Source organism: Rhineura floridana, chromosome 3 (genome assembly GCF_030035675.1).
Source record: "Rhineura floridana isolate rRhiFlo1 chromosome 3, rRhiFlo1.hap2, whole genome shotgun sequence".
Classification (NCBI taxonomy): domain Eukaryota; kingdom Metazoa; phylum Chordata; class Lepidosauria; order Squamata; family Rhineuridae; genus Rhineura; species Rhineura floridana.
The window spans coordinates 210,283,412-210,307,033 of record NC_084482.1 but is presented as its reverse complement, the minus strand read 5'-3'; the positions used below and the strand labels follow the sequence as shown (position 1 = coordinate 210,307,033).

Below are 23,622 nucleotides of genomic sequence, written 5' to 3'. Positions count from 1 at the left end.
CAGAGAATAAGGCTATAATTGCTACTAGGCACAATGGCTATATTCCACCGTTGGGGACAGCATGCCTCTGAATGCCAGTTGCTGGGAATTCAAAGGTGGGGAGAGTGGTGATGATAGAGAGACAGACAGACAGACAGAAAGGCAACCCTTTATCAATAGGTCCCAGAGTGGGTTATAAAATCCAAAAAACAATATTGCAGGCTTCCCAAAAGAGGCACCCAGTTGGCCACTGTGAGTACAGGATGCTGAACTAGAAGGACCTTTGCCCTGATCCAGCATCCAGGCTCCTCTTATGCTCTCTAAGCCAAATGGCCACATTCTTTGTCCCTTTGTTTAGACCACCGAATGCTACCCGGATGAGACACTTCTCTCACCTTCCGTTCCAATTTCTCATCCTCTCGCTGCCTCAGGAAGAAATCCTCCGTGAGGGCCACAGCCTCCAGGCAGCTCTCGCAGCCTTGCTCCGTCACCCAGCTCCCCATTTCCGAGGGCAGGACAGCCACGAGCTGCTCCAGAATCACCAGGTCCAGGATCTGCTCCTTCGTGAGCCTCTCCGGCATCAGCCACTGGTGGCAAAGCTCCCAGAGCCGGCCGTAAACCTCTCGAGGCCCCTGGGCGTCCCGGTAGCAGAGCTGCCTGAAGAGCCGGCGCTGGGCCTCTGAGCCGACGGCGTCCTCCGTCTTGATGTCTGCCGTTTGCCCGACGTCTCCCTCGCCTGCGGCGTCTGGCCTGGAACTGGCTTGCCGGGCTGTTCCAGGTGGGAGTCTGGTTCCACTCTCTGCTTCTCCAGCCCACCGGCTGTCGGCTGGTGCTCCCTCGAAGGAGGGCATGCGAGACTTAGCCTCACCCCACGGCAGAGTCCCCGGAAGACGTGGGTCCCCTTCTGCTCCACAGGACGGGGCCTGCACTGTCTGAAGGAACTCCTGCCATTGGGCTTCCCATTGTTGTGACGACAGTTCCTCCTCTGGTTCTTGTTGGATGCGTTGCGGCTCTGCCCAGCCGAGATGCAGTCCCGCCGTCCCCCTCTGGGTGGCAGGAGAGGGGCCTCCTGTTCCTTCCAGCTCCATCTCTGGTTTGGGCTCTGCCAATCCCACCTGCTCGGCTTTCGTCCCTGGCTTCACACCTTCCTCTGGAGCTGTCTGAAGACGGAGATCCGGGGAAGCCGCTGCGAATTCTCCCCCCGGCTCTGCAGCCATCTCCACTCACAGGGGAACGTCCCTCGCTTAGCTCAGTCTCCCTGTCTGGTTCTGTAAGTGTATAAGGGAAAAGGTTTTGTGTTCGCCGTTATGTCAAGACTTCTGGTCTCAGGCCTTGCTTCCGGGCTTCCCATTGGGGCAAATGGTTGGCTGCTGTGTGATCTGGATGTGGGACTAGATGGGCCACTGGCCTGATCCAGAAGTCAGGCTCTTCTTACGTTTTTACAGGGTCACAGCGCAACCAATAGCTTCCTCATGTGCCGCTACATCATTTGTCCTCAAAAAAAATGGGGGGGGGGAAGAATGAGGTGATTAGCCCGGCACATAGTTGAGCTACGTGAAAAAAGTGAAAAAAGTAGATAAGAGAAAAAGCAACACATTTGAAATGTGTTGGAGGAGAGCCTTGTGGGTACCATGGACTGCAAAAAAGACAAATGATTGGGTGTTATAACAAATTAAACCAAAACTATCTATCACTAGAGGTCCTCCGTGGCACAGAGTGGTAAGCGGCGGTAACACAGCCGAAGCTCTGCTCACGGCCGGAGTTCGATTCCAACGGAAGAAGAAAGTCGAATCTCCGGTAAAAGGGGTTGAGGTCCACTCAGCCTTCCATCCATCCGTGGTCGGTAAAATGAGTACCCGGCATATGCTGGGGGGTAAAGAAAGGCCGGGGAAGGAACTGGCAATCCCACCCCATATATATGGTCTGCCTAGTAAACGTCGCAAGATGTCACCCTAAGAGTCAGAAACGACTCGCACTACAAGTGCGGGAAACCTTTACCTTATCTATCACTAGAAGCTAAAATGATGAAACTGAGGTGATCATACTTTAGACACATCATGAGAAGACATGATTCACTAGAAAAGACAATAATGCTGGAAAAAACAGAAGGGAGTAGAAAAAGAGGAAGGCCAAACAAGAGATGGATTGATTCCATAAAGGAAGCCACAGACCTGAACGTACAAGATCTGAACAGGGTGGTTTACGACAGATGCTGTTGGAGGTAGCTGATTCATAGGGTCGCCATAAGTCGTAATCGACTTGAAGGAACATTATGCACACACTGTTGATCTATGGAATTCACTTCCACAAGGGGCAGTGATGGCCACCAACCTGGATTAGACACATTCACAGAGGATAAGGCTATCAGTGGCTACTAACCCTGTTGGCTATACTCTCCTTCCAATGTCAGAAGCAGTAAGTGGCTCCGAATATCAGTTGCAGCTGGTTGGCCACTGTGAGAACAGGATGGTGGATGAGTTGGGCCTCTGGCCTGATCCAGCTTCTGGGCTACTCTTGTGTTCTGAGGGTGCTTCTGAGCAACAAAAGGTCTAGAGCCCGGCTGATTCAGGCAAAGGCCCACCTCCCCCAGCGCAGTGTCCTGTTTCCCGGTGGGGCCAGCCCCAGATGCTCACAAGCAAGGTGGAAAGGATCCAGTCTTAACTCATTTTGCCCCGCAGCCGCCGATATTCTAAGGTACACTCCCTCTGAACATGGAAGCTCCCTTTGAGCAAAAGAAGAGGCTACATAGTGAGCTAGCAATGTCTCCTCACCTGATGGGAGAGGCCAAGGACAGCAGGGGGCACGCCTGGACCTTTAAGGCACAAGAAGCATGGCACCAGCTTTACATGCAAAAGGTCCCAGGTTTGTTTGTTTATTTATTATTTGATTTATATCCTGCTCTTCCTCCCAGCAGGAGCCCAGGGCAGCAAACAAAAGCACTAATGTATACCGCCCCATAGCAGAAGCTCTCTGGGTGGTTTACAACAATCAAAAACATTAAACACAAATACACAAATTTAAAAACACATTTTTTAAAAAGTAATTTAAAAACACACATTATTCAAATGCTGTTAAAATGCCTGGGATAAGGGGAAAGTGTTGACCTGGTGCAGAAAAGATAACAGTGTTGGCGCCAGGCGCACCTCATCAGACACATTAAAACATAAAAACAGACTTTAAAATACATTAAAGGAAAACAACAATTTTTTTAGAAAGCGTTGAAGACATATTTTAAAAAAAGGTTAAAAACATATTGTTTTTTTTAAAAAAGGTTTAAAAACATCTTAAAAAGCAATTCCAACACAGACGTAGACTGGGATAGATCTCAACTTAAAAGGCTTAAAAGATTCAATCCCCAACAGGGCATCTCCAGGTAAGGCTGGGAGAGAATCCTTGCCTGAAACCTTGCAGAGCTGCTGCCGGTCAGTGTAGACAATACTGAGGTGATTGGACCAATGGTGTGGCTCAGTATAAGGAAGGTTCTTATGTTCCTATTTAGGTAGACGATAATAGCTCAGTGGTAGAGCATCTGCTGTCTGTGCAGAAGGTCCCAGGTTCAATCCTCAGCAGCATCTCCAGGGAAGGTTGGGAATATCCCCCATCCGAAATCCCAGAGAGCTGCTGCCAGCCAGTGCAGACAACACGGAGCAAAATGGACCAATGGTCTGACTCGATACAAGGCATCTAAGTCTGCAGGCAGAGCATTATTGTCCCTAGCGGCTTCTACGATCTCGTACAAGACCTTGTCTTCCTTTCAGTTGGGGACAGGGAACCTGTGGCCCTTCTCGTGTTTCTGGGACTACAGCTCCCATCAACCTTGACTACTGGGCACGCTGGCAGAGACTGATGGAAGTGGGAATCGAACCACAAGCAACCTACCTCCGTTTTAGACGGTTAAGAAATGTTATCAATGTCAGACCAAGGAAGGAGAACCAGCAACTTGTGGAATTCTCTCTTCTAGTCAAGGCGTGGGGAACCTTTGGCCCCCAGGGGCCACTGAACGACAACGCCCACTGTTGGATGTTGTATCTGGCGCAAGCAGATGCCCAGGATGCAGAACAATATAGTGACAGGCTAGATGCCAGTTGAAGCAATGAGCCGGACAAGCAATAAGTTTTAAGAGTCACTTTCCTGACAATATATCACAAGCTCTCTCTGTACAAACTCCTCGACCCCCACACTCACAAGTGTCTGTTGGCCCTCTATATAGATAAGGCCAGCTGCCCGAGCCTAGGTTGCATAGCAACGTGTCCTTGAAGATGGCTCGAGCTCTGCCAACTTTCGCTTCTAAGTCACGTAGCTCACTTGTGGAAATTTAACCTCTGCTTTCTCGGTTTAATAGCCAACAATCCCCCACCTTAAATTTCCACATTCAGCTAGTTACATTTCTCTTCCATTTACATGTGTTACATTTTACATGTCATTACATTTACATCATTTGGTTTTATTTCAGTTTACATCACTTTCATTTGTAATCATTATTTCATTAGAATCGTAGCATCACTTTTATTACATACAGTTATTACAGCAATTATTCTCATGAAATTTCACACTTTTGCTGTCATACCTACTTGATTTATCAGTTTTGAGAACTTGTCTTCACTTAGTGGTTTTGTCATAACGTCAGCCAGCATATCAGCAGTGTTACAATAAGTTAATTCCACAAACCCTTGTTTAATCATTTCTCTGACGTGGTGATATTTGATGCTGATATGCTTGGTTCTCTTGGTGTGTGCTTCTGACTGAGCTAGCTTAATGCAGGTCTGATTGTCCTCATATATTTTGATTGGTTTGTCTATGCCTTTTCCAATTTCAAACAGTAGATGGTCGAACCAGGTAAGTTTGTTACAAACCAGAGACAACGCTATATATTCAGCTTCTGAACTCGATGTAGCCACTATAGTTTGCCTCTTACTGCACCAATCAATCACTGAATCATATAATAGAATGACAACACCAGTAGTAGACTTGCGGCTACTGGGATCGCCAGCATGATCCGCATCTACATAGCAGCACATACTCCCGTGTTTACTGCTGGACAACACTAGACCTTTACTGCTAGTACCTTGTAAATACCTCAGGACTTGTTTTATTCCTTGCCAATCTGTCTCAGTAGGCTGTTCTACTTTTCGACTTAAGATGCTAACAGCATTACAAATGTCAGGTCTTGTTACCTTAACAAGATATTGCAACTGTCCTATGATGTGTCTGTACCTAGCAGGGTTTTCACAAGCTGTCTCTGTGTTTTCTTGTTGAAATGATGTTGTCATGGGAGTCCCTACTGCCTTGCATTCAGACATCCCACAATCTGCTAGTATTTGGTTTATCTTTCCTTCCTGTTTTAACACGAAACTCCCGTCTGAACCCCGTATGACCTCTGTACCTAAATAATGACTTACAGGTCCCAAACTTTTCATTACCACATGTTGTTTCAGACTATTATGGAACTCTCTTTCGTCTTCCTCCTCATGGGACAAGTACAGGATGTCATCCACATAAACTAGGCAGTATGTGAGCCCCCCCTTTGTTTCTTTCACATACACACAGGGGTCTGCCACACAACGCTTGAAATTCATTGACTGCAGAACATCATCTAGTTTTTCGTTCGAACAGCGCGCACTCTGGCGCAGACCATACAGGGATTTCTGTAACTTGCAAACTAGACCTGGCTGTGTTTCACATCCGGGAGGCTGTTCCATATAGATTTCTTCTTTCAACTCCCCATGTAAAAACGCCGTGCCAATGTCATAGTGGCTTACATGCATGTTTTCTATGGCAGCTATTTTTAGCAAAACCCTGATTGACTCATGTTTCACCACGGGAGCGAAAACTGTATCGTAGTCCGTCCCGAATTGCTGTGTAAAGCCCTTAGCTACTAGGCGTGCCCTATACCTTTGTATCTGTCCTGTACTCGACCGCTTACGTTTAAATATCCACTTACACCCTATAGCTTTTTTCCCTGGGGGCAGAGGTACTAGCGTCCATGTGCCATTTTTTCGCATTGCTTCCAGCTCCTCTTTCATCGCTGCATGCCATTCATTCTGTTCGGCTATGGGTAATTGTTTTATATCCCCGAGGCTTGAGGGTTCTTTTTCCTGCTCTGTTTTATTAGCCACGACATCAGCATCAATCACTGGCGTCTGTGCTTTCACTGACTGCGTTAGGTTAATCCCTATTGAACCTCTATGTGTCCTGTCTGTGTCTGTACTGAGGACTCTCAGCTGCATATAGAACAGTGACTTCTTTACTAACCCTTTCATGAATATTTTTTCTCCTCTCATTACATGCACTGAACCCCTTTTGAACATTACTGTGAACCCCATTTCATTGAGTTTCGAAACAGCCATGATGTTACATTCGATATCAGGAACAAACAGCACATCTGTCATAATGGTATTGAAACCTGCTAATTTCACTGTACCCCTACTTTTGATAAGTTTCTTAGTCCCATCAGCCATTATTACATGATCCTCTACGTCACAAAATGTATGAAACAGGGATTTATCTTTGATTATACTATTTGTTGCCCCACTGTCAATTGCCCATAAATCTTTACAGTTATTTCCCTGCTCATTGTTAATACATTGCTTATTCTTACTAGCATAGATCACCTGTACACATGGTTTTCTTCCTCTTTCTCTTCTTCTTGCTTCACAATTCCTTTGAAGATGTTGCTTGGAACCACAAAAATAACATGCCTTTTGTCCATACAGTCTCTCTTGTGCTGCTTTGTTGTTCTGCTTTTCCACGTTGTGTTTAGACTCAGTCTTTTCCTGCTTTGTCATTTCTTGCCTTCTTTGAAATTCTTGTAAAAGTTTGCCTTCTATATAATCCATATTGAGATTGGCATCGTCCATTGCTTCCAAAGAGCTCACCAGTCTATCATAACTTGAATCTAGTGAAGATAATGTGATATACACTTTTTGTGTTTGAGAATGTTCAATTTCACGTTCTGACAACTCAGTAAACAGTCTGTTTATTTCCAACAAATGCTCTGACATGGTTGTATCTCCAGATAAGCGCATCTGATACAATCTTCTGGCAAGATATATTTTAGAACTGGCAGTCTTTTTCACATGAATATTTCTTAAAGTTTCCCAGGTTTCCTTTGCTGTTACTGCATCACGCACGTGCAGTAGTTGAGAATCATCAATAGCAAGAACAATTAACGCCTTTGCCCTCTCATCCAGCCTTCTCCAATCTGCTGGAATAGGCACCCCGGCGGGTGGGTCTTCTGCGATAGCTTTCCACAGGTCTTCTTTCACTAGAAAAGCCTGCATTCTCTGTTTCCAAGTGCCATAATTTTTCCCTGTCAGCCTTTCCAAGGGAATCCCGGTCGATAACGTAACAGACATACTTTCACTTTTCACAGTTCACCGCCTTTGTAATTAGAGCTTCTCACCTCTGTCCTTCAGTTAGTTTTTTTTTCTTTCCCACGGCTCTCTCACAGCTTTCAACTCAGCTTTCGGTTTCTCCATCTCTCTGCTGTTTTTCCCGCAGGTCTGCAGTTCTGGCTTTTCTCTGCCGCTTTTCTGCAATCCTCCGCTCCAGGTAATCCTCAGCACCAGGTAACCATCAGCACCAGGTACCATCAGCACCAGGAAACCATCCTCTGCTACCACTTGTTGGATGTTGTATCTGGCGCAAGCAGATGCCCAGGATGCAGAACAATATAGTGACAGGCTAGATGCCAGTTGAAGCAATGAGCCGGACAAGCAATAAGTTTTAAGAGTCACTTTCCTGACAATATATCACAAGCTCTCTCTGTACAAACTCCTTGACCCCCACACTCACAAGTGTCTGCTGGCCCTCTATATAGATAAGGCCAGCTGCCCGAGCCTAGGTTGCATAGCAACGTGTCCTTGAAGATGGCTCGAGCTCTGCCAACTTTCGCTTCTAAGTCACGTAGCTCACTTGTGGAAATTTAACCTCTGCTTTCTCGGTTTAATAGCCAACACCCACCATGCCTGACCACCAGCTGTGTTTGCTGGGGCTGTCGGGAGTGGTCGTTCAGCAACATCTGGAGGGCCACGCAGATTCCAGGTCGCCCATTCCGTGCAATATTTGGTCACCCTAATCACACCTACCCACCCTGGGACCTTCTGCATGCAAAGCAGGTGCACTGCCATTCAGCTATGGCCCTTCCAGCCACAACAATATTTATTCACACACACCCTTCCCAAGACCAACCACCCCTCTTTCCCCGACCCCCATTTCTTTATAGATGCACCTTTAACACTCACCATTGACAGGGACAAGCCTCTTCCAGTTCTTCTCCTAAAAGGAACAGAAAAGCCCTGTTCCTAGAAAGAGATAGAACGCGTAAGGTGCATCTCCCACTAATGTCCCCTTTTGTTTTCCCACTTCCTTCTTCTCTAGGAAGAAAAGCTCTGTTCTCTCTTTAACTATTAAGGGACTGAAAAGAGGCAGCAATTCTGTAAATGTAAATGTACTGCCTTCAAGTCGATTCCGACTTATGGCAACCCTATGAATAGGGTTTTCAAGAGGCTGAGAGGCAGCGACTGGCCCAAGGTCACCCAGCGAGCTTCATGGCTGTGTGGGGATTCGAACCCTGGGCTCCCAGGTCCAACACCTTAACCCAGCCTTTCCCAACCGATGTGCCTCCAGATGTTGTTGGACCACAACTCCCATCAGCCTCAGCCATTGGCAATACTGGCTGAGGCTGATGGGAGTTGTGGTCCAACAACACCTGGAGGCACACTGGTTGGGAAAGGCTGCCTTAACCACTATACCACACTGGCTCTCGACTTGGATAGAAGCAGGATTTATTTCATTTCCAGTAGTGTAGTGGCAAATTCAGAACTGCAGGGTCCCTTCATGATAGTCATAGCCACACCTTCTCCCATCCTTTTGTTTGATTGTTTGTTTGCTGGGTTGAGAATGAGTTCCTTGTTAATGCTTTCTCCCACAACAGATGTTCCTAGGAGCAAATCAGCATGAAAGGGGAGAGTGTTAGCTACTTAGAAGAGGCTTCTCAGTGGTTGTCTCGCCTCCTTTCACTCTGATTGGCTCCAATCAACAGGAAAAATGAAGGAAGCAGGTTGGAAGATTCTCCTCAGTGGGTGAGAAGCTCCCCTTTCATGCTGATTGGCTTGTAGGATGCCGGAAACATAGGCACCTGGCTGCCCAAAAAGTAAGGGGTCTAAGACCCCCTGAGACCCTGGATGACTACAACTCTCGTCAGCAGTCCCAGAGAGGAAAAAAAGGGGGTATCCAAGCGAGCCATTTCCTAGCTCTCTCAAGCCACGTTTAAAGAGCCACATTTAAAGCACACCCCTCTCTCTCTCACACACACACACACAAACACAAACACACACACGTATGTACAGAGTAAAGACATCTTATCTTTCTGGGAAGTGGGTTTATTTCACAAGGCCAATCAATTACTTTTATGAATTGAATTTGCCCTTATGCAAGGGTGTAATCATCCAGGGTCTCAGGGGGTACTAGACCCCTTACCTTTTGGGGAGCCAGGTCCCAGCAGGCTTCCTATGTCTCCAGCATCCTATCATCCAATCAGCATGAACGGGAGTGTGTTGGCTTCTGAGAAGAGTCTTCTAACTTGCTTCCTTGTCCTTCCCTGCTGTTTTGCGCCAGAGTGAAAGAAGTTCCTATTAGGTCCTACTTCAAAAAGCCAAGTTATGGCAAGTTATAATTCTGTAACTGCAGAAGAGACGGTGAATACCAAGGATAGCATCCCATCTACATCATCAAGCAGGTTGGCGTCAGCAGGAGATAAACATGCAAACGCTGAATTCAGTAACTCAAGCAATATCTCTGATGGTGAGAAAGAACAGCCAAACAGCGACAGTGACAGAGAAGCAGAAAGCAGCATTCAAGCCTGGCCAGATTTATTCTATAATCTTAGAAAAGTGTATAATCTTAGAAGGAGGTGTGGCTGGGACTATTCTGAAGGAACTCTGCGCTTCTGCATTTGCCACAGCACTTTTGTAAGGACAAAATCCCACCCCAAAATAGTGATATTTTAGCAACGCGGGAGGGGAAGAGATGGATAGCTGCTTCTGCCACACGGTCCTCCCATGGGCAGATAAACTGCATTCTGCTTCCTTCTGTTGCGGCTTGTGGTGTTTAACGGCGAATCAAGGCCAGGATATTACCGCCACCTACTGTCAATCTCGTGCAACACAACTCATTTAAACTCTGGTTCCTAGAGAGGCAGGAAGTTGTAAACGGAGGGGGAAGACCACAGCGAGCGCACCTTCTTTGGTCTTCCAGGAAGCGAAAGCGACGTGATGACGCCCTTTGGTGGGGGAGGCTGGTTCGTGGGAGGACCAAACAGGTAAAAGGTACAACACTGGGAGGGGGGGGAGCCAAGAATTTGCTTTTGAGGGCTTCCCTCCCGGGGTCTGGCCCATGCAATCCAGGTCACAGATGAGGGCTGGGCATTTCCATTGCACAATCCTCTTTGAAGCCCCCGCTCCCACTCACTGTCCCCGATCATCCCGTGGGGTGGGGTGGGGTGGTCGGTTTGGTGCAGAGAAAATATCCTTGGTTGGGGTGGAGGGGAGAGAATGAGGAGGCCGAGCCCCTCTGAAGAAAAGAGGGCAGGGGGCACACATACACACCCCCAAAATCCAAGCTCATCCAGCTGCAAGGAGGGATCCTTCGCAAAACTGCATTATTCAATTGCAGTTCCTGCTCTCCCCTCTTGCAGCTCAATCCAAACTCTGTAGAGACTGTAAAGGAAAGAGTCTTGTGGAGGGAGGAGGAAGGAGCAGCTGTGTTGCTTTGGTGTGCTGGAGGGGAGCCGCCTTTGCATTTTCTGGAGGAGGGGAAGTCCTGGTCAGTTTTGCTCCTGCTAGTCTCTTATTTACTTTCTAAAGCTCAAGGCAGAGGCAATAAATGAATACTGCCCTACTAGAATTGCTGCAGCTGCTTAGGAATGAAGAGGCTTCTCCAGACCGCCTCTTGAGAAATTGGCTAGACTCTGTGATGTGGAAGGGAAGATAAAAGCTGCCAGATGGATCTCACTTACTTTGCAGAGTTGGCAGCAGAGAGTTGCTGACAGTGCATGCAGGTCCTTCTGTGCTGGTGTCAGGTCATGCCCAGCCTCAAAACTTACCCTATGACATCCATGGCAGGAGGTCTCCATAGTGCTCCAGATTAGAGCATGAGATGTTGCTGGACTCAGATTAGAATTCCCACTCAGCTACAGAGCTAGTTGGGTGGTCTTGGGCCATTTATTCTCTTAGCCCAGCCTACTCCTCTGTGAGGAAATGTTGCAGCATTGGGGGCTTTTTAGTGTAGAGAAAAGGTGAGCAAAAAGAAGACAAGTTCCAGTGTTATGAGAGGGAGAAAAGATTTGCTGTGTCTGCTTTCTCCACACCACACATAATTTGAGAAACTTCTATCACGCCACCCCTTTCTTGGAGCACTTACAGAGGCGGCGCACAAAGTTTAATCTTGTAAATGAGTCTGAAAGAACAGGCCTCGGTCCCTTTCCTCTTGGCACTACGGGATGTTCCCTCTTCCCCTTTCAAACCGGAAACTGTTTTTCTTCCTTTCGGCAGCTGGTGACCTTTGAGGAGGAGGCTGTCTCTTTTTCCAGAGGGGAGCCGGATCTCCTGGGTCCAGGCCAAAAAACTGTACGAGGAGGTCACGATGGAGGATTGCGGGGATGAGCCCTCTGCAGGTGCGGATGCTTTTTCCTCGTCTGATCGATGCTGAAGGGGCGGACTCCTATTCTTGTCATTTATCAAGATGCTATGAGGATGCCAGCATGGAAATAGGTGGCCGGTAGTCGCGGAGGGAGGGATGGCACTGTGTGCCTGACCTCCCATCGCTGTGGCGGACTGGGAGGGCGAGGGGAAGAAGCAAAGCCGGTGAGGTGGAAACGCACCGGAAGGAGCGCCAGATTGGTGCTGGCGGTGCACGTGCACCACACCAACCTCTCCGCCTCCCCTCCCAGTGCACAGCAGCGACCGGAGGCCAGGTAAGCAGCAGTGCCTTGCCCCGTCAACCACTGCTGGTAGAACATAAGAATCTGCCTTATACTGAGTCACTGGTCTATCTAGCTCAGTATTGTATACACTGACCGGCAGCAGCTCTCCAGGGTTTCAGGCAGGAGTCTCTCCTAGCCCTCCTTGGAGATGCCATTGGGGATTGAACCTGGGACCTCCTGCATGCAAAGCAGATGCTGTCCTTGCCATGTCTCCCATGCCTGTGTAAGCCTTAAAGGTCCGGCAGCGCCCCCTGCTGTCCACCTTGGCCTCTCCCATATGGCTGTGAAGGGACATTGCTAGCTCCCTGGGTAGCCCCTTCTTTTGCTCAAAGGGAGCCTCCATGTTCAGGGGGAGTGTACCTTAGAATATAAGTGGCTGCAGGGGAGAACGAGTGAAGGCTGGATCCTTTCCCCCTTGCTTGTGAGCATCTGGGGCTGGCCCCACCGGGAATGTTGATCTCAGTTCCTTCCCTCCTTTCTCAGTTTTCTCTTTCTCTCGAGAGGGGAGCAGGCATCTTCTCTTTGTCTCTCCTCTCAACCAGGGTGAGGGCGAGTACTGGGACCAGTGCTCGTTGCTCCAGCATAGCCAGTTAAGCTAGATATAGAACAAGTAGTTGTTTCTTATTTTAAAGCTTAAAGTCTCTGTCTGACTAATTTGCAGGGAAGGTAGAATCTTAGTAAAGATTCAAACACACACACACACAGCTCGCTCAGTACTCTCCGTTCCACAACACTACGCAACTTTGCTACGCATCTCAGTAGAGAGCAATTCCGACACCCTTTTCATCTTCTTGGCTCCCAGGGGTGTCTGTTGATACGACATTAACCAAGGACCTCATTCTCAACCCAGCAGCAAAAAAAGGGAGGAGGGGGAATGGCTGTGACTGACGTAGTTCTGCCACCCTCTGAAGTGTGGGGAATGGTGGCCCAGGAGAGGGTGTTCTCTCTGGCAGCCCCAAATTGTGGCACTCCTCACCCAGATGCTTCTAGGACCATCATTATTCAGCATCCAACATATGCTGAAGGCTCACCCCTTTGCCTGGCCTCTGACAGTTAAGGTGTTTTTGTGGGAAACCTCCCCCCCTTCTTTGTTTAATCTATGTTGTGTTGCTTTTGCTTGGAATTGGTTTAGTCAGGATCTTATAGTGAAGGGTGGGCAAGAAATCTTCTTAAATAAACCAACCAACCTTGATGCTGAAATGAGAGAAGCTGTTGAATGGGCTTGATCCCTGACAAGCTACTAATTTTTTTTTTCTTTCTCTCTCCCCACCCCCATCTGCAAGCAGGGGATTGGCAGGACAGTGAAAATGAGAAGGAAACATCCGTGGTGTCAGAAACAATAAAGCAGGAAGCAGGACAAGAGACATTTGGAAATCGAAGGGGATCGAAAAGGCACAAGGGAAAACAATCAAAGAATAGGAGGAAGATATCCTCCCTTTCTAAGGGTCCTGAAAGCCATGGGCTCCTTATTCCAGAACAAGATCACAAAGGAAAGAGAGGGGTCAAGTGTCCTGTGTGTGAGAAGATATTCAAATGTAGGTCAGACTTTAATAGACATCGTGTAACCCACACAGGGGAGAAGCCATATAAATGCATAGAGTGTGGAAAGAGCTACAGTGATAGTGGAACTCTTACTGCACATCAAAGAATCCACACAGGGGAGAAACCATATGAGTGTATGGAATGTGGAAAAAGTTTCAATCGTAGCGGGACCCTTAGGAGACATCAAAGAAGCCACACAGGGGAAAAACCATATAAATGCATGGCGTGTGGGAAAAGCTTTGGTCGGAATTCCATCCTTACAGCACATGAAAGAACCCACACAGGGGAGAAGCCATATAAATGTATGGAATGTGGAAAAAGCTTTAGTCGTAATATCACTCTTAATAGACATAAAAAAAAACACGATCAGGAGGAACTGTGTAGATGTGTAGAGTGTGGGAAGTTTTCGAGCCAGACATGCATGGCATGTGGAAAAGGTTTGAACCAGAGTCAACACCTTACGTCCCATCAAATAATCTATACAGGAGAACACGGGAACAACCATATAAAATTATGGAGGGTGGAAAGAGCTTAAGCCAGAGTCAACACCTTACGTTAGTATACATCAAAGTACCTGTGCAAGGTACAAAGCATGTAAACCAGAAAAGCTGCGCTGGAATACTTTAGATGTCAGAGAACCCATACAAGGGAGAAGCCATAAAAATGGACCAACTGTGGTAGGGGCTTCAGTATTTCACATCAAAGAACTCTCACAGGGGAGAAACTATTTAAATGTGTCTTTAATGGAAAGTTGCGCTGAAGAGATATTTACAGTGCTATAAAAAATTTCAAAGATGAAACAAGATTTTGCATGTCGAGATTGTTAATAATGAGGCAAACACAAAATACGGGATTTAAACGAGGGCCATTTTCTTAAATAGAAAATGCATGGGTGAAATGTGTGGAAATAAACTTGAAATCTTGACTGACAGCCTACTAACTAATTATAACTGGGTGAATTACCCAGCCTGGGGGTGAAGCAAGGCAATAAATATGCCATTCTTCTTCCCCCCCCAGCCCCACTTCTTCAGGCCCCATTCTCTTGATGCCCCACAATTCTCTGGGTGAAACGGGTTAGCCCCCAAAATGACCCATATCCTGTCCATGGGTCTCACAGCCCTGAGTGCAAATCCTGGGAATTGGCATGTATTGGGGAAGTGCCTGTTCTGCACAAGCCCTTGTGCACAAAGGGTTCCAAGCCCTTTAACCTAGTTTCACTTGGTTCTTCCACTGACTACCACACCCGTAGACCCCAATACAGGTGGCGGGGGTATCCCATTCTTCTGGGCCAGCCAAAGATTGGGACAAAAATCCCTCCTACTGGCCCCATACAGGTAGTCAGCTAATCCATTACTGGTGACTGGAAGCTAAAGAGCAAGGTGTTTGGGTGAGGTGAGTTTATATACTACAGCAGAGGTTCCCAAAGGGCGGTGTATGGACCACCAGTGGTCCAGAAGCTTCTTTTGAGTTGTCCGTGGCATGTCCATGTTAAATATTCATGTGAATGTTTAATTGTTTTTGTTGCTTTTTTTCTTTCTTGTATTTTATTGTTGAATTCACATTGTAATACACTAAAACGCAGTGCAGGGAATTAAAGAAGCAATAACAATGCATTTATAACATCATGCAGCATCTAGCACAGCGCATTGCCTGTGCCACAACAGGTAGAAAAATCATGAAGTGGTCCACCAAGGCTATCATCAATTTTCAAGTGGTCTGTGGGGAAAAATCTTTTTGGAACCGCTCTACCGCAGGGATGGAGGATCTACACCCACACACCACACCCACACACCAGGTCTAATTAGGCCTAGCAGACCATTTTGGCCAAGCCACGCCTACCGGGCATCAGCTGATTGGAGAGGCTGGGGAAGCCCAGTGCACTGTGCTGCCTCTCCTCACATTGTTTGATTTCAAGCCGTGTGGGCAAAAACGGGTCACCTGACATCGCTGTGACTTCAGGTGATGGACAGTGCACACCTGTCTTGGCCTGGGGGGGGGAGAAATAAGGATCCTGCCCACCAGCCAGATCCAGTTTACCACCCTGATACCCAAGCTCACTCTGTTACACCAGTGGTGGCTTCTTCCAGCACTCGCACAAAAGCGTCTGCCCTTGGACCTGTGGCTTGGAGGTTGAGTGGCAATCCAGGTGCTTTGAAATTGGAATAGATAGTGCTTGTCGTTGGCAGCTATGTAAATAGCTTAAGATATTCGGGGGTGGGATGGGAATTCTGGCAGCAATTAACACAATTCTTAAGGTGAAGTCTCGATACCAAGGTCGTTGTCTTCACATATGTGAAAGCATAGGCAGCGAAGGATAAAGTGACATTTTTCTACATGATTGTGGCAGCTGGAACATGCAAAGCACTGAAAATCAAAGCAGATATCCAGACTTGGAGGTTGGTATGTTGTTCAGATGGAACAGGGAAGCCTCCTCCAACCTGGGCACCCTCCAGGTGTACATAGAACAGAGAGGAGACAAGCTCCTGTGCTTCATTGAAAGAGATGTTTATTTTGCTCTTCCTCTCTGTGGAACTCCATCAGGAGAGGTAAACACTTTCAAATTTCTAGGACCTAAAAACAACAACACCTTGTTCTGTACACCCAAAATAAAAGCCTCGAGAAACCTATGAGGCTATAAAATACTGGGTTTTTTTCTTGCTGCCACTCTTCAGTGAATAAGGTTCTCTGGGCACTAAAAGTGCAAGGCTATTGTGCTTAATTTAGTTACAAGGAATCTTTTTCTTTTTTTGGAAAGGCATTTACAGCTCCTGACAAAGGAGTTCCACTCTGAATCATAAAGTAAGAGCAAAATAAACTTCTCTTTCCAGGAAGCACCAAAGCCTGTCTCCTCTCTGTTCTGCTTATTGTTGTGTTTCCCCTCTCCCTGTTCACCCTCCAGATGTGCTGGCACAGCTGTGTTGATGGGAGTTACAATCTGAAACATCCAGAGGGCACTAGCTTGGGGAAGGGTGCAAGATGGCACGACTGGACAAAATTAACCGGAGTTGTTTATGCTTGTCCGGGAAGGTGTATTTGTGCACTAGGTTTGAACAAGTTTGGAAGTAGTTTAAGCAATTTTGGAATGACCTAACAGCTTGAAATGATTGTTAATGTATCAGAACACCCCTAAACGTGTTTTTTTTTGTATTTACAGTTTTGTATAGATAGTGTATGAAAGTCTTTTGATATTTTCCAGGTGAAATAGTTTCCAGGTGAAGGATTTGAGAATGACAAATGGCTTTAATTTAATAACCAGGAGGACTACAGTCAATATGATTTAGAAGGATTAACGTGAGAATTTTTACAGGGAATATGTATGTTGTTATATTGTGTCTCCCTGCTGTTAGTTCCCGTTGTTTGTTTTGCAACAGCTTGACAGTGTAGCTGTGATGTAACACTTGTACATACATACAAAACTGTTTTCTCTCCCTGACTGTTTTGCATTTTACAAAAATAATATAATTTTTTAAAAATTTCTGGGTTCTATTTCATTCATGACCTTTATCTGTTTTTCTCTTTTGGAATATTACCATTTTACCCATCTTTGGGTATTTAAATGATGAACTGTGATAAAATTGGAAGTGTGTAGCAATCTCCATATCCTAGTTTTGAATATTAGCAAGTAAATGAGGGACAATAACTCTTGCAGCCCCTGATAGAGTAACAAACACATTGTGGAATAAGCTTTATTGGTGTAGAATCCACTTTTTATCCTCAGTGGACAAGTATAAGAACAGCCGTGTGGCTGCATCAGGCCAGTGGCCCATCTAGTCCAGCAACCTGTTCTCACAGCAGCCAACCAGGTGCCCATGGGAAGCCCACAAACAGGATCTGAGCACAAGAGCATCTCTCCCATCCTGCAGTTTCCAGCAACTTTAATTTTAATTTAATTTATTGGATTTCTTAGTCGCCCATCTGGCTGGCCATCCAGCCACTCTGGGCGATGTACAAAATGAACAAAATAACACAAAATAACACACCAATACAATAACATTAAAATCTAAAAGCAATAATGATAAAATCTAATCCACCCCAAAGGCCTGTCTGAAGAGCCAGGTCTTCACGGCCCGGCGGAAACTCATTGTAGAGGGGTATTCAAAAGCATACTGCCTCCGTCTATGGAGGTGGAGCATAGCCTTTGTGGCTAATAGTCATTGAAAGCCAATCAATGAAATGTGGTGGAGGAGAGCTTTGCGCATACCATGGACTGCAAAAAAGACAATTGGGTGTTAGAACAAATTAAACCAGAGCTATCACTAGAAGCTAAAATGATGAAACTGAGGTTATCGTACTTTGGACACATCATGAGAAGACATGATTCACTAGAAAAGACAATAATGCTGAGAAAAACAGCAGGGAGTAGAAAAAGAGGAAGACCAAACAAGAGATGGATTGATTCCATAAAGGAAGCCGCAGACCTGAACTTACAAGATCTGAACAGGGTGGTTCACAACAGATGCTGTTGGAGGTCACTGATACATAGGGTCACCATAAGTTGTAATCGACTTGAAGGCACATAACAACAACAATTGTCTTTTTGCATTCTTCCCTGATGTCTCCTGCTTCACTCCATAATTCTTCTGGTTCTCTGTCAACTAAGTTTAAAGCCTCAAATCGTAATCGACTTGAAGGCACATAACAACTTTTAAAGTCATCCAAGTTGGTGGCCATCACTGCCTCTCGTGAGCGAATTCCATCGTTTGACTCTGTGCTGTGTGAAGAAGGACTTTTCTTTTGTCTGTCCTGAATCGTCCAACATTCGGCTTCAGCAGACAGCCCAAAGTTCTGGTGTTATGAGAGAGAAAAGCTTCTTTCTCTCCACACCATTCGTAATTTTATGCACTTCTATCATGTTGCCTCTAATTTTCCCTTTCTCTAAACCCTCCAAAGCCCCAAATGTGGTATGTTTTCCTCATAGGATCATTTTGGTTGCCCTTGTCCGAACCCCTTCCACTTCTACAATATCCTTTCTGAAGTGAGTTGAACAGAACTGCATCCGAGGGAACTCCAAGCGTGGTTCAACCGTAGCTTTGTGTAATGACATTACAATATCAGCAGGTTGGATTTCAGTCCCTTTCCTGAAGATCCCTAGCATGGAATTTCCCTTTTCCACAGCTGTTGTATGCTGGGTCAACATCTAAAAAGCAGCAAATCCAGATGAGATGGACCACAGGTCTGATCCGGCACATGTTCTTCTGATATTTTTGATGAGCAGCCAAGTTAGCAAATTCTGCAAAAGTCTGTATTTGGGAGTTCTCCTGACCTGGGGTGATGGGTGCTGACCCTAGAGTTGACTAGTAGCCCAAAGAATAAGAGTCCAGCTTCAAGTTGCCTATAATGTCTCTTTTAGAACCTGCTTCTATGAACTCAACCAAAGTTACTACATGCTATAAGTGTGCTCTCATTTGAAACGTGGTGTGGGAGGACAGCTTTGTGCATACCATGGACTGCAAAAAAGACCAATAATTGGGTGTTAGAACAAATTAAACCAGAACTATCACTAGAAGCTAAAATGATGAAACTGAGGTTATCCTACTTTGGACACATAATAAGAAGACATGATTCACTAGAAAAGATAATAATGCTGGGAAAAACAGAAGGGAGTAGAAAAAGAGGAAGGCCAAACAAGAGATGGATTGATTCCATAAAGGAAGCCACAGATCTGAACAGGGTGGTTCACAACAGATGCTCTTGGAGGTCGCTGATTCATAGGGTCACCATAAGTTGTAATCAATTTGAAGGCACATAACAACAACAACATATATGTGCTCAAGTTATGCGGATCCTCAGCCTTGCCACTTGCCCCCTTTCATTACAGGCATATAGGAAGCTGCCTTATGCTGAGTCAGACCATTGGGCCATCTAGCTCCATGTTACCTACACTGGCTAGCAGCAGCGCTCCAGGCAGGTGTGTCTTCCAGCTGAGCACTGAGATGTGTCTCCCGACGAGACAGCCTTTCCTGTAAAGGTGTGTGAGCATATAGAGAGAGTTTTCTCATATGATCGTATATGCTAGGTTGCATATTTTTTCCATCTCTGATTGTTATTTATTTATTATTAATAAGTCATCTGAAAGGGAAATTTTAAGGTGATATGACCCTTCCCCAAAAGAACAAGTGATGGAGGTTTCTGTCAAGGTTAGCTGATGGGGGCAGTTGCATCCCAATAAATGTGACCAGAGGTGTACTCATCCAGCGTCTCAGGGGGTCTTAGACCCCTTACTTTTTGGGGAGCAGGGTCCCTATGTCTCCACCATTCTACAAATCAATCGGCATGAAAGAGGAGTGTATTAGCTACTGAGAAGAGTCTTCTAACATGTTTCATTGTCCTTTCCTGCTGATTGGAGCCAATCAGAGCGAAAGGAGGTGAGTCAGCCACTGAGAAGACTCTTCTCAGTAGCTAATGCTCTCCCCTTTCATGCTGTTGTGGGAGAAGGCATTAACAATGATCTCAGTTGTTAATATCAGCAGGAAAAGGGGGAGGGGCATGGTTGTGACTAATATGAAAGGACCCTGCACTTCTGAATTTGCCACTACGATACTGAATGTGACTCCTTTTACTCACTGATGGTATCAATTCAGAGACAAGCACATCATTTATCTGAATAAAATCTTTGCTGGGGTCAGAAAAGTCCACCTCTTCCCCACAGTAGGCAGCTGACTGCTTCTGGAGGTGAGACCAGGCTGGGAATTCTAAGGTGGGATATAAAGGAGTACGTTACACTTAGAGGAAGGGTCGCACCTCAGCGGCAGAGCATCTGCGTTGCATGCAGAAGGTCCCAGGTTCAGTCCCCAGCATCCCCAGGTAAAGCTGGGAATGTCCCCCTCTCTGAAACCCTAGGGAGCTGCTGCCAGTCAGTATAGGCAATGCTAGACGGACCAACGGTTTAACACTGTATCTGGCAGGTCCCTGTGTATACGCCAAGAAGCATGAAAAGGGAGTGTGTTAGCCATTGAGAAGCGTCCTTGTCCTTTCGCGCTGATTGGAACCAAAGGAGGTGGGCCAGCCACTGAGAAGACTCTTCTCAGCAGCTAACACACAGCCTCCCCTTTCATGCTGATTGGCTCCTAGGGAAGTCTCTTGTAGAGGAGCGTGGACTCGAAAGGCCACAGGGAGAGCAAAGGGAACGAGGGAAAGTGGAAAAGCACGTGTGGCATCACTAAGGGACCCTGCACTTCAGAAGTTGCTACTACACTTCTGGTCAAGGTGCGTGCCGTGGATGCAGTTGAAAAAAATTGCAGAAAGAGAGAGGGGAGGGCATTCGGCCATTCAGCCCTCCAATGGTTAACTGAAGTGAGCTCCGAATCCTAGAGAGGCAGGAAGTTTTTAAAAAGAGTCTGTATGCGTGCGTGGAGATACAGACAATAGTGAACCCCCCCCCTCCGCGCCTCGGTCTTCCAGGAAGGAAAGCAGGCCGAGTGGCCTTCCTTGGCGACAAGTGGGCGGCTGGTGCCTGGAGAGGACGCTATGGTGAGTGTAGATGTGACATTGGGGGGGATGATGTGTGTGTGTGTGTGTGTGTGTGTGAATTTGCTTTTGAGGAAGGGTTGGGGGGTGAGATATAGAAGATCCCCCCCTAAAAAAGTTGGAACCTCATAACTAGGGGGCAGCTCCGTGCAATCCAGCTGCAAAATAGGGCCCAAACATTTGCATGACTGCTTGTTGTGCTGAGCCTCTTAGAACCCCACATCTCCCCCCCCCGCAAATCCATCAGCCTAGGAGTCCCCATGGGATATGGAGCGGGAGGTGGGGCATGGGCGGGGAGAAGAGAGAGAGAAAGGACACTCATCTCCATAAGGGATGCAGGCTTACCCAGCTGCAAAGTGCGCCCTTCTCAAATCTGATAAATAAATAAATAAATAATCTCTCTCCGCTCTTCTCGCAGCTCGATCCAATCTCTGTAGAGGCTGCAGAGGAAAAAGTCTCGCTGAGGGAGGAGGGGAACATAACCCTACTGCGTTGGTGTGCCCTGGCGAGAGGGAGAAACTGACCAGCCTCTGATTTGCCTTCCAAAGCTCAAGGCAGAGGCTAGGGGAAATAAATGCATCCCTTCCCAAAATGGGTTTGCTGCTGCTGAAGGGGCTACTCCACACCTGTGCTTGAGAGATCTGCCACGGCGGCGTAATGCTCTGTTCCCCACTCAGCCGCAGAGCTGCACCTGGCAACCTTAGGCCTGCGGCTTTCCCTCGCAGGGTTGTTGTAAGGCTGAAGCAGGGAGAAGTCTGCATGAACTCCTTGGAGGAGTTGATGGTGGTGGTGATGATATTTTGCCCGTATTACAGAGAAGGAATATTTTTCATATTGCCAACAGTGTGTTATTGTGAGGATCCCTTTCATTTTGAAGCCTTAGTTTGATCGCTGGGTTTTTGGCATAGGTGGCACCAACGTGGAGGGGGGAAGTGCACCCCCAGACCAGGGGTAGCACCAAGGGAGGGCAAGTGGGACAACCACTCTCCCAATAAGAAGGTAGTCCCCCCTTAGTATATTTTGCCCACCTAGAAATATACTTTGCCTTCTGTGCCCCCCTCGAATTTTTTTCTGATGCTGCTGCTGCCCCAGACTAGTAGCTTGTCTCCAAACCTACCAATTTCTTAAAGGAAACTTTCACTTGGTTACCTCTTCAACCCCCCCCCCCCCCCGGTGGGAGGGGAGAGATGCTCTTGTGCTCAACTCCTGCTTGCAGGCTTCCCATTGGGGCATCTGACTGGCCACTGAGAACAAGATGCTGGACCAGATGGCCACTGACCTGACCTAGCAATCAGACTCTTCTTATCTTGGCTTAATAGAACCTCCATGTTCAGAGGCAGTGTATCTTGGAATGTCAGTTGCTGGGAAACTGCAAGAGGGGAAACGGCTCTTGCGCTCAGGTCCAGCTTGCAGGCTTCCCATTGGGCATCAGGTCGGCTACTGTAAGAACAGGATGCTCTCATTTGTTTTATTATAAATAAATAAATAAATAACGTTCAACTAAGTCCTTCTCAGAGTAGACCCATTGAAATCAATGTACCTTAATTTATTAACCTCAGTGGATCTACTATGAGTAGGACTAACATTGAACACCACCCATTTTGGCTACATTACCACCAGATCAAAGGCTGTAAATGCCTCGGGATACCAGGAATCTCAAGTGAGGAGAGTTGCTGTTTATTTTTTATTATTATTTATTATTACATTTATATCCCGCCTTTCCTCCAAAAAGCTCAAGGTGGCATCAAAGCATGGTTCTCCCCCTCCTCATTTTATCCTCACAACAACCCTGTGAGGTAGGTTAGGCTGAGAGATATAGTGACTGGCCCAAGGTCACCCAGTGAGCTTCATGGCCGAGCGGGGATTTGAACCCTGGTCTCCCAGGTCCCAGCCCAACATTCTAACCACTATACCACACTGGCTCTCTCTCTCACTCACTGTTGTCCTCAAGTCCTGCTTATGGGCTTCCCATTGTGACAACTGGTTGGCCACTGTGAGAACAGGAGGCTGGACTACGCTGGGCCTTTGGACTGATCCAGCAGCCAGGCTGTTCTTCACAGCACCCGGTATTTTTCCTTTTCAGGTCCCTGTATCCTTTGAGGAAGTGGCTGTCCATTTCACCAGGGAGGAGTGGACTCTACTGGATCCAAACCAAAAGACTCTGTACAGGGAAGTCATGCTGGAGAACTTTGGGGCAGTGGCCTCTCTGGGTAAGGACCCCCCCCTTGCCTTGGACTGATAGATGCCAAGAACGCCTGCGGCTATAATGAAGGGGAAAGTGTGTAGCCAGACTCTGTCTCCTGGCCTTACTTCCTAAACCCATTCCTTCTATGCCAGCATGGATTATGGGGCTCTTTTCCGGCTCCATGTGAGAGGGCACCGTGGTGGCTGGTGGCCATTGCGACTGGCGGGGTGGAAGGTAGGGAAGCCCAACAGTAGGTGGAGCCAGTGGCAGGTGGAGCCAATTCATTCACAGAATCATAGAAAAGTAGAGTTGGAAGGGGCCTGTAAGGCCATCAAGTCCAACCCCCTGCTCAGTGCAGAAATCTAAATCAAAGCATTCCCGACAGGTGGCTATCCAGCTACCTCTTGAATGCCTCCAGTGTCGGAGAGCCCACTACCTCCCTGGGTCATTGGCTCCATTGTCGTAT

At 46.9% G+C, this 23,622-nt stretch overlaps 4 protein-coding genes across 9 annotated transcripts in view; 2 read left to right on the top strand and 2 right to left on the bottom strand.

Annotated features, from left to right (window-relative positions):
* Positions 1-8,293, bottom strand: part of LOC133378931 (uncharacterized) — a 31,903-nt gene extending 23,610 nt beyond the window's left edge. The window contains exons 1-2 of the mRNA XM_061613545.1: positions 8,223-8,293; positions 375-1,247 (exon numbers count right to left, since the gene is read on the bottom strand). Of these exons, the coding sequence (XP_061469529.1) occupies positions 375-1,196 (822 nt within the window). The 5' untranslated portion in view covers positions 1,197-1,247; positions 8,223-8,293. The remainder of the gene's footprint in view (positions 1-374; positions 1,248-8,222) is intronic.
* Positions 1,139-16,933, top strand: LOC133381456 (zinc finger protein 708-like). Of its 5 annotated transcripts, none has more exons than XM_061620604.1 (3): positions 1,139-1,249; positions 11,532-11,653; positions 13,249-16,933. In XM_061620604.1, the coding sequence occupies exons 2-3, from the start codon at positions 11,623-11,625 to the stop codon at positions 14,037-14,039; spliced, it is 822 nt and encodes a 273-aa protein (XP_061476588.1). In that variant the 5' UTR covers positions 1,139-1,249; positions 11,532-11,622; the 3' UTR covers positions 14,040-16,933. The 5 variants fall into 5 exon arrangements, with proteins under 5 accessions (XP_061476588.1, XP_061476584.1, XP_061476585.1 ...); XM_061620600.1 differs by lacking the exon at positions 1,139-1,249 and adding an exon at positions 10,169-10,300; XM_061620601.1 differs by lacking the exon at positions 1,139-1,249 and adding an exon at positions 10,169-10,307.
* LOC133381448 (uncharacterized) lies at positions 5,466-6,862 on the bottom strand (the record flags this gene model as incomplete). The annotated part of the gene is made up of 1 exon (XM_061620576.1): positions 5,466-6,862. A coding segment is annotated over exon 1 (1,371 nt), but the record flags the coding sequence as incomplete, so codon positions are not given.
* A 3,832-nt stretch (positions 16,934-20,765) lies between the features above and the next one.
* The window catches only part of LOC133381426 (zinc finger protein 420-like), a 44,721-nt gene continuing 41,864 nt past the window's right edge, over positions 20,766-23,622 (top strand). The window contains exons 1-2 of one of the 2 annotated variants that reach the window (XM_061620532.1): positions 20,766-20,974; positions 23,055-23,181. In XM_061620532.1, coding sequence (XP_061476516.1) covers positions 20,972-20,974; positions 23,055-23,181 — 130 coding nt within the window. In that variant the 5' untranslated portion in view covers positions 20,766-20,971. The remainder of the gene's footprint in view (positions 20,975-23,054; positions 23,182-23,622) is intronic. The other variant, XM_061620531.1, reaches the window with a different exon arrangement.

Excerpts from the sequence above, each read along its gene's own strand:
- LOC133381456 (XM_061620604.1), top strand. The coding sequence starts at position 11,623 with ATGGAGGATTGCGGGGATGAGCCCTCTGCAG. Across the intron at positions 11,654-13,248 it reads CGGGGATGAGCCCTCTGCAG|GGGATTGGCAGGACAGTGAA; the intron begins GTGCGGATGCTT and ends ATCTGCAAGCAG.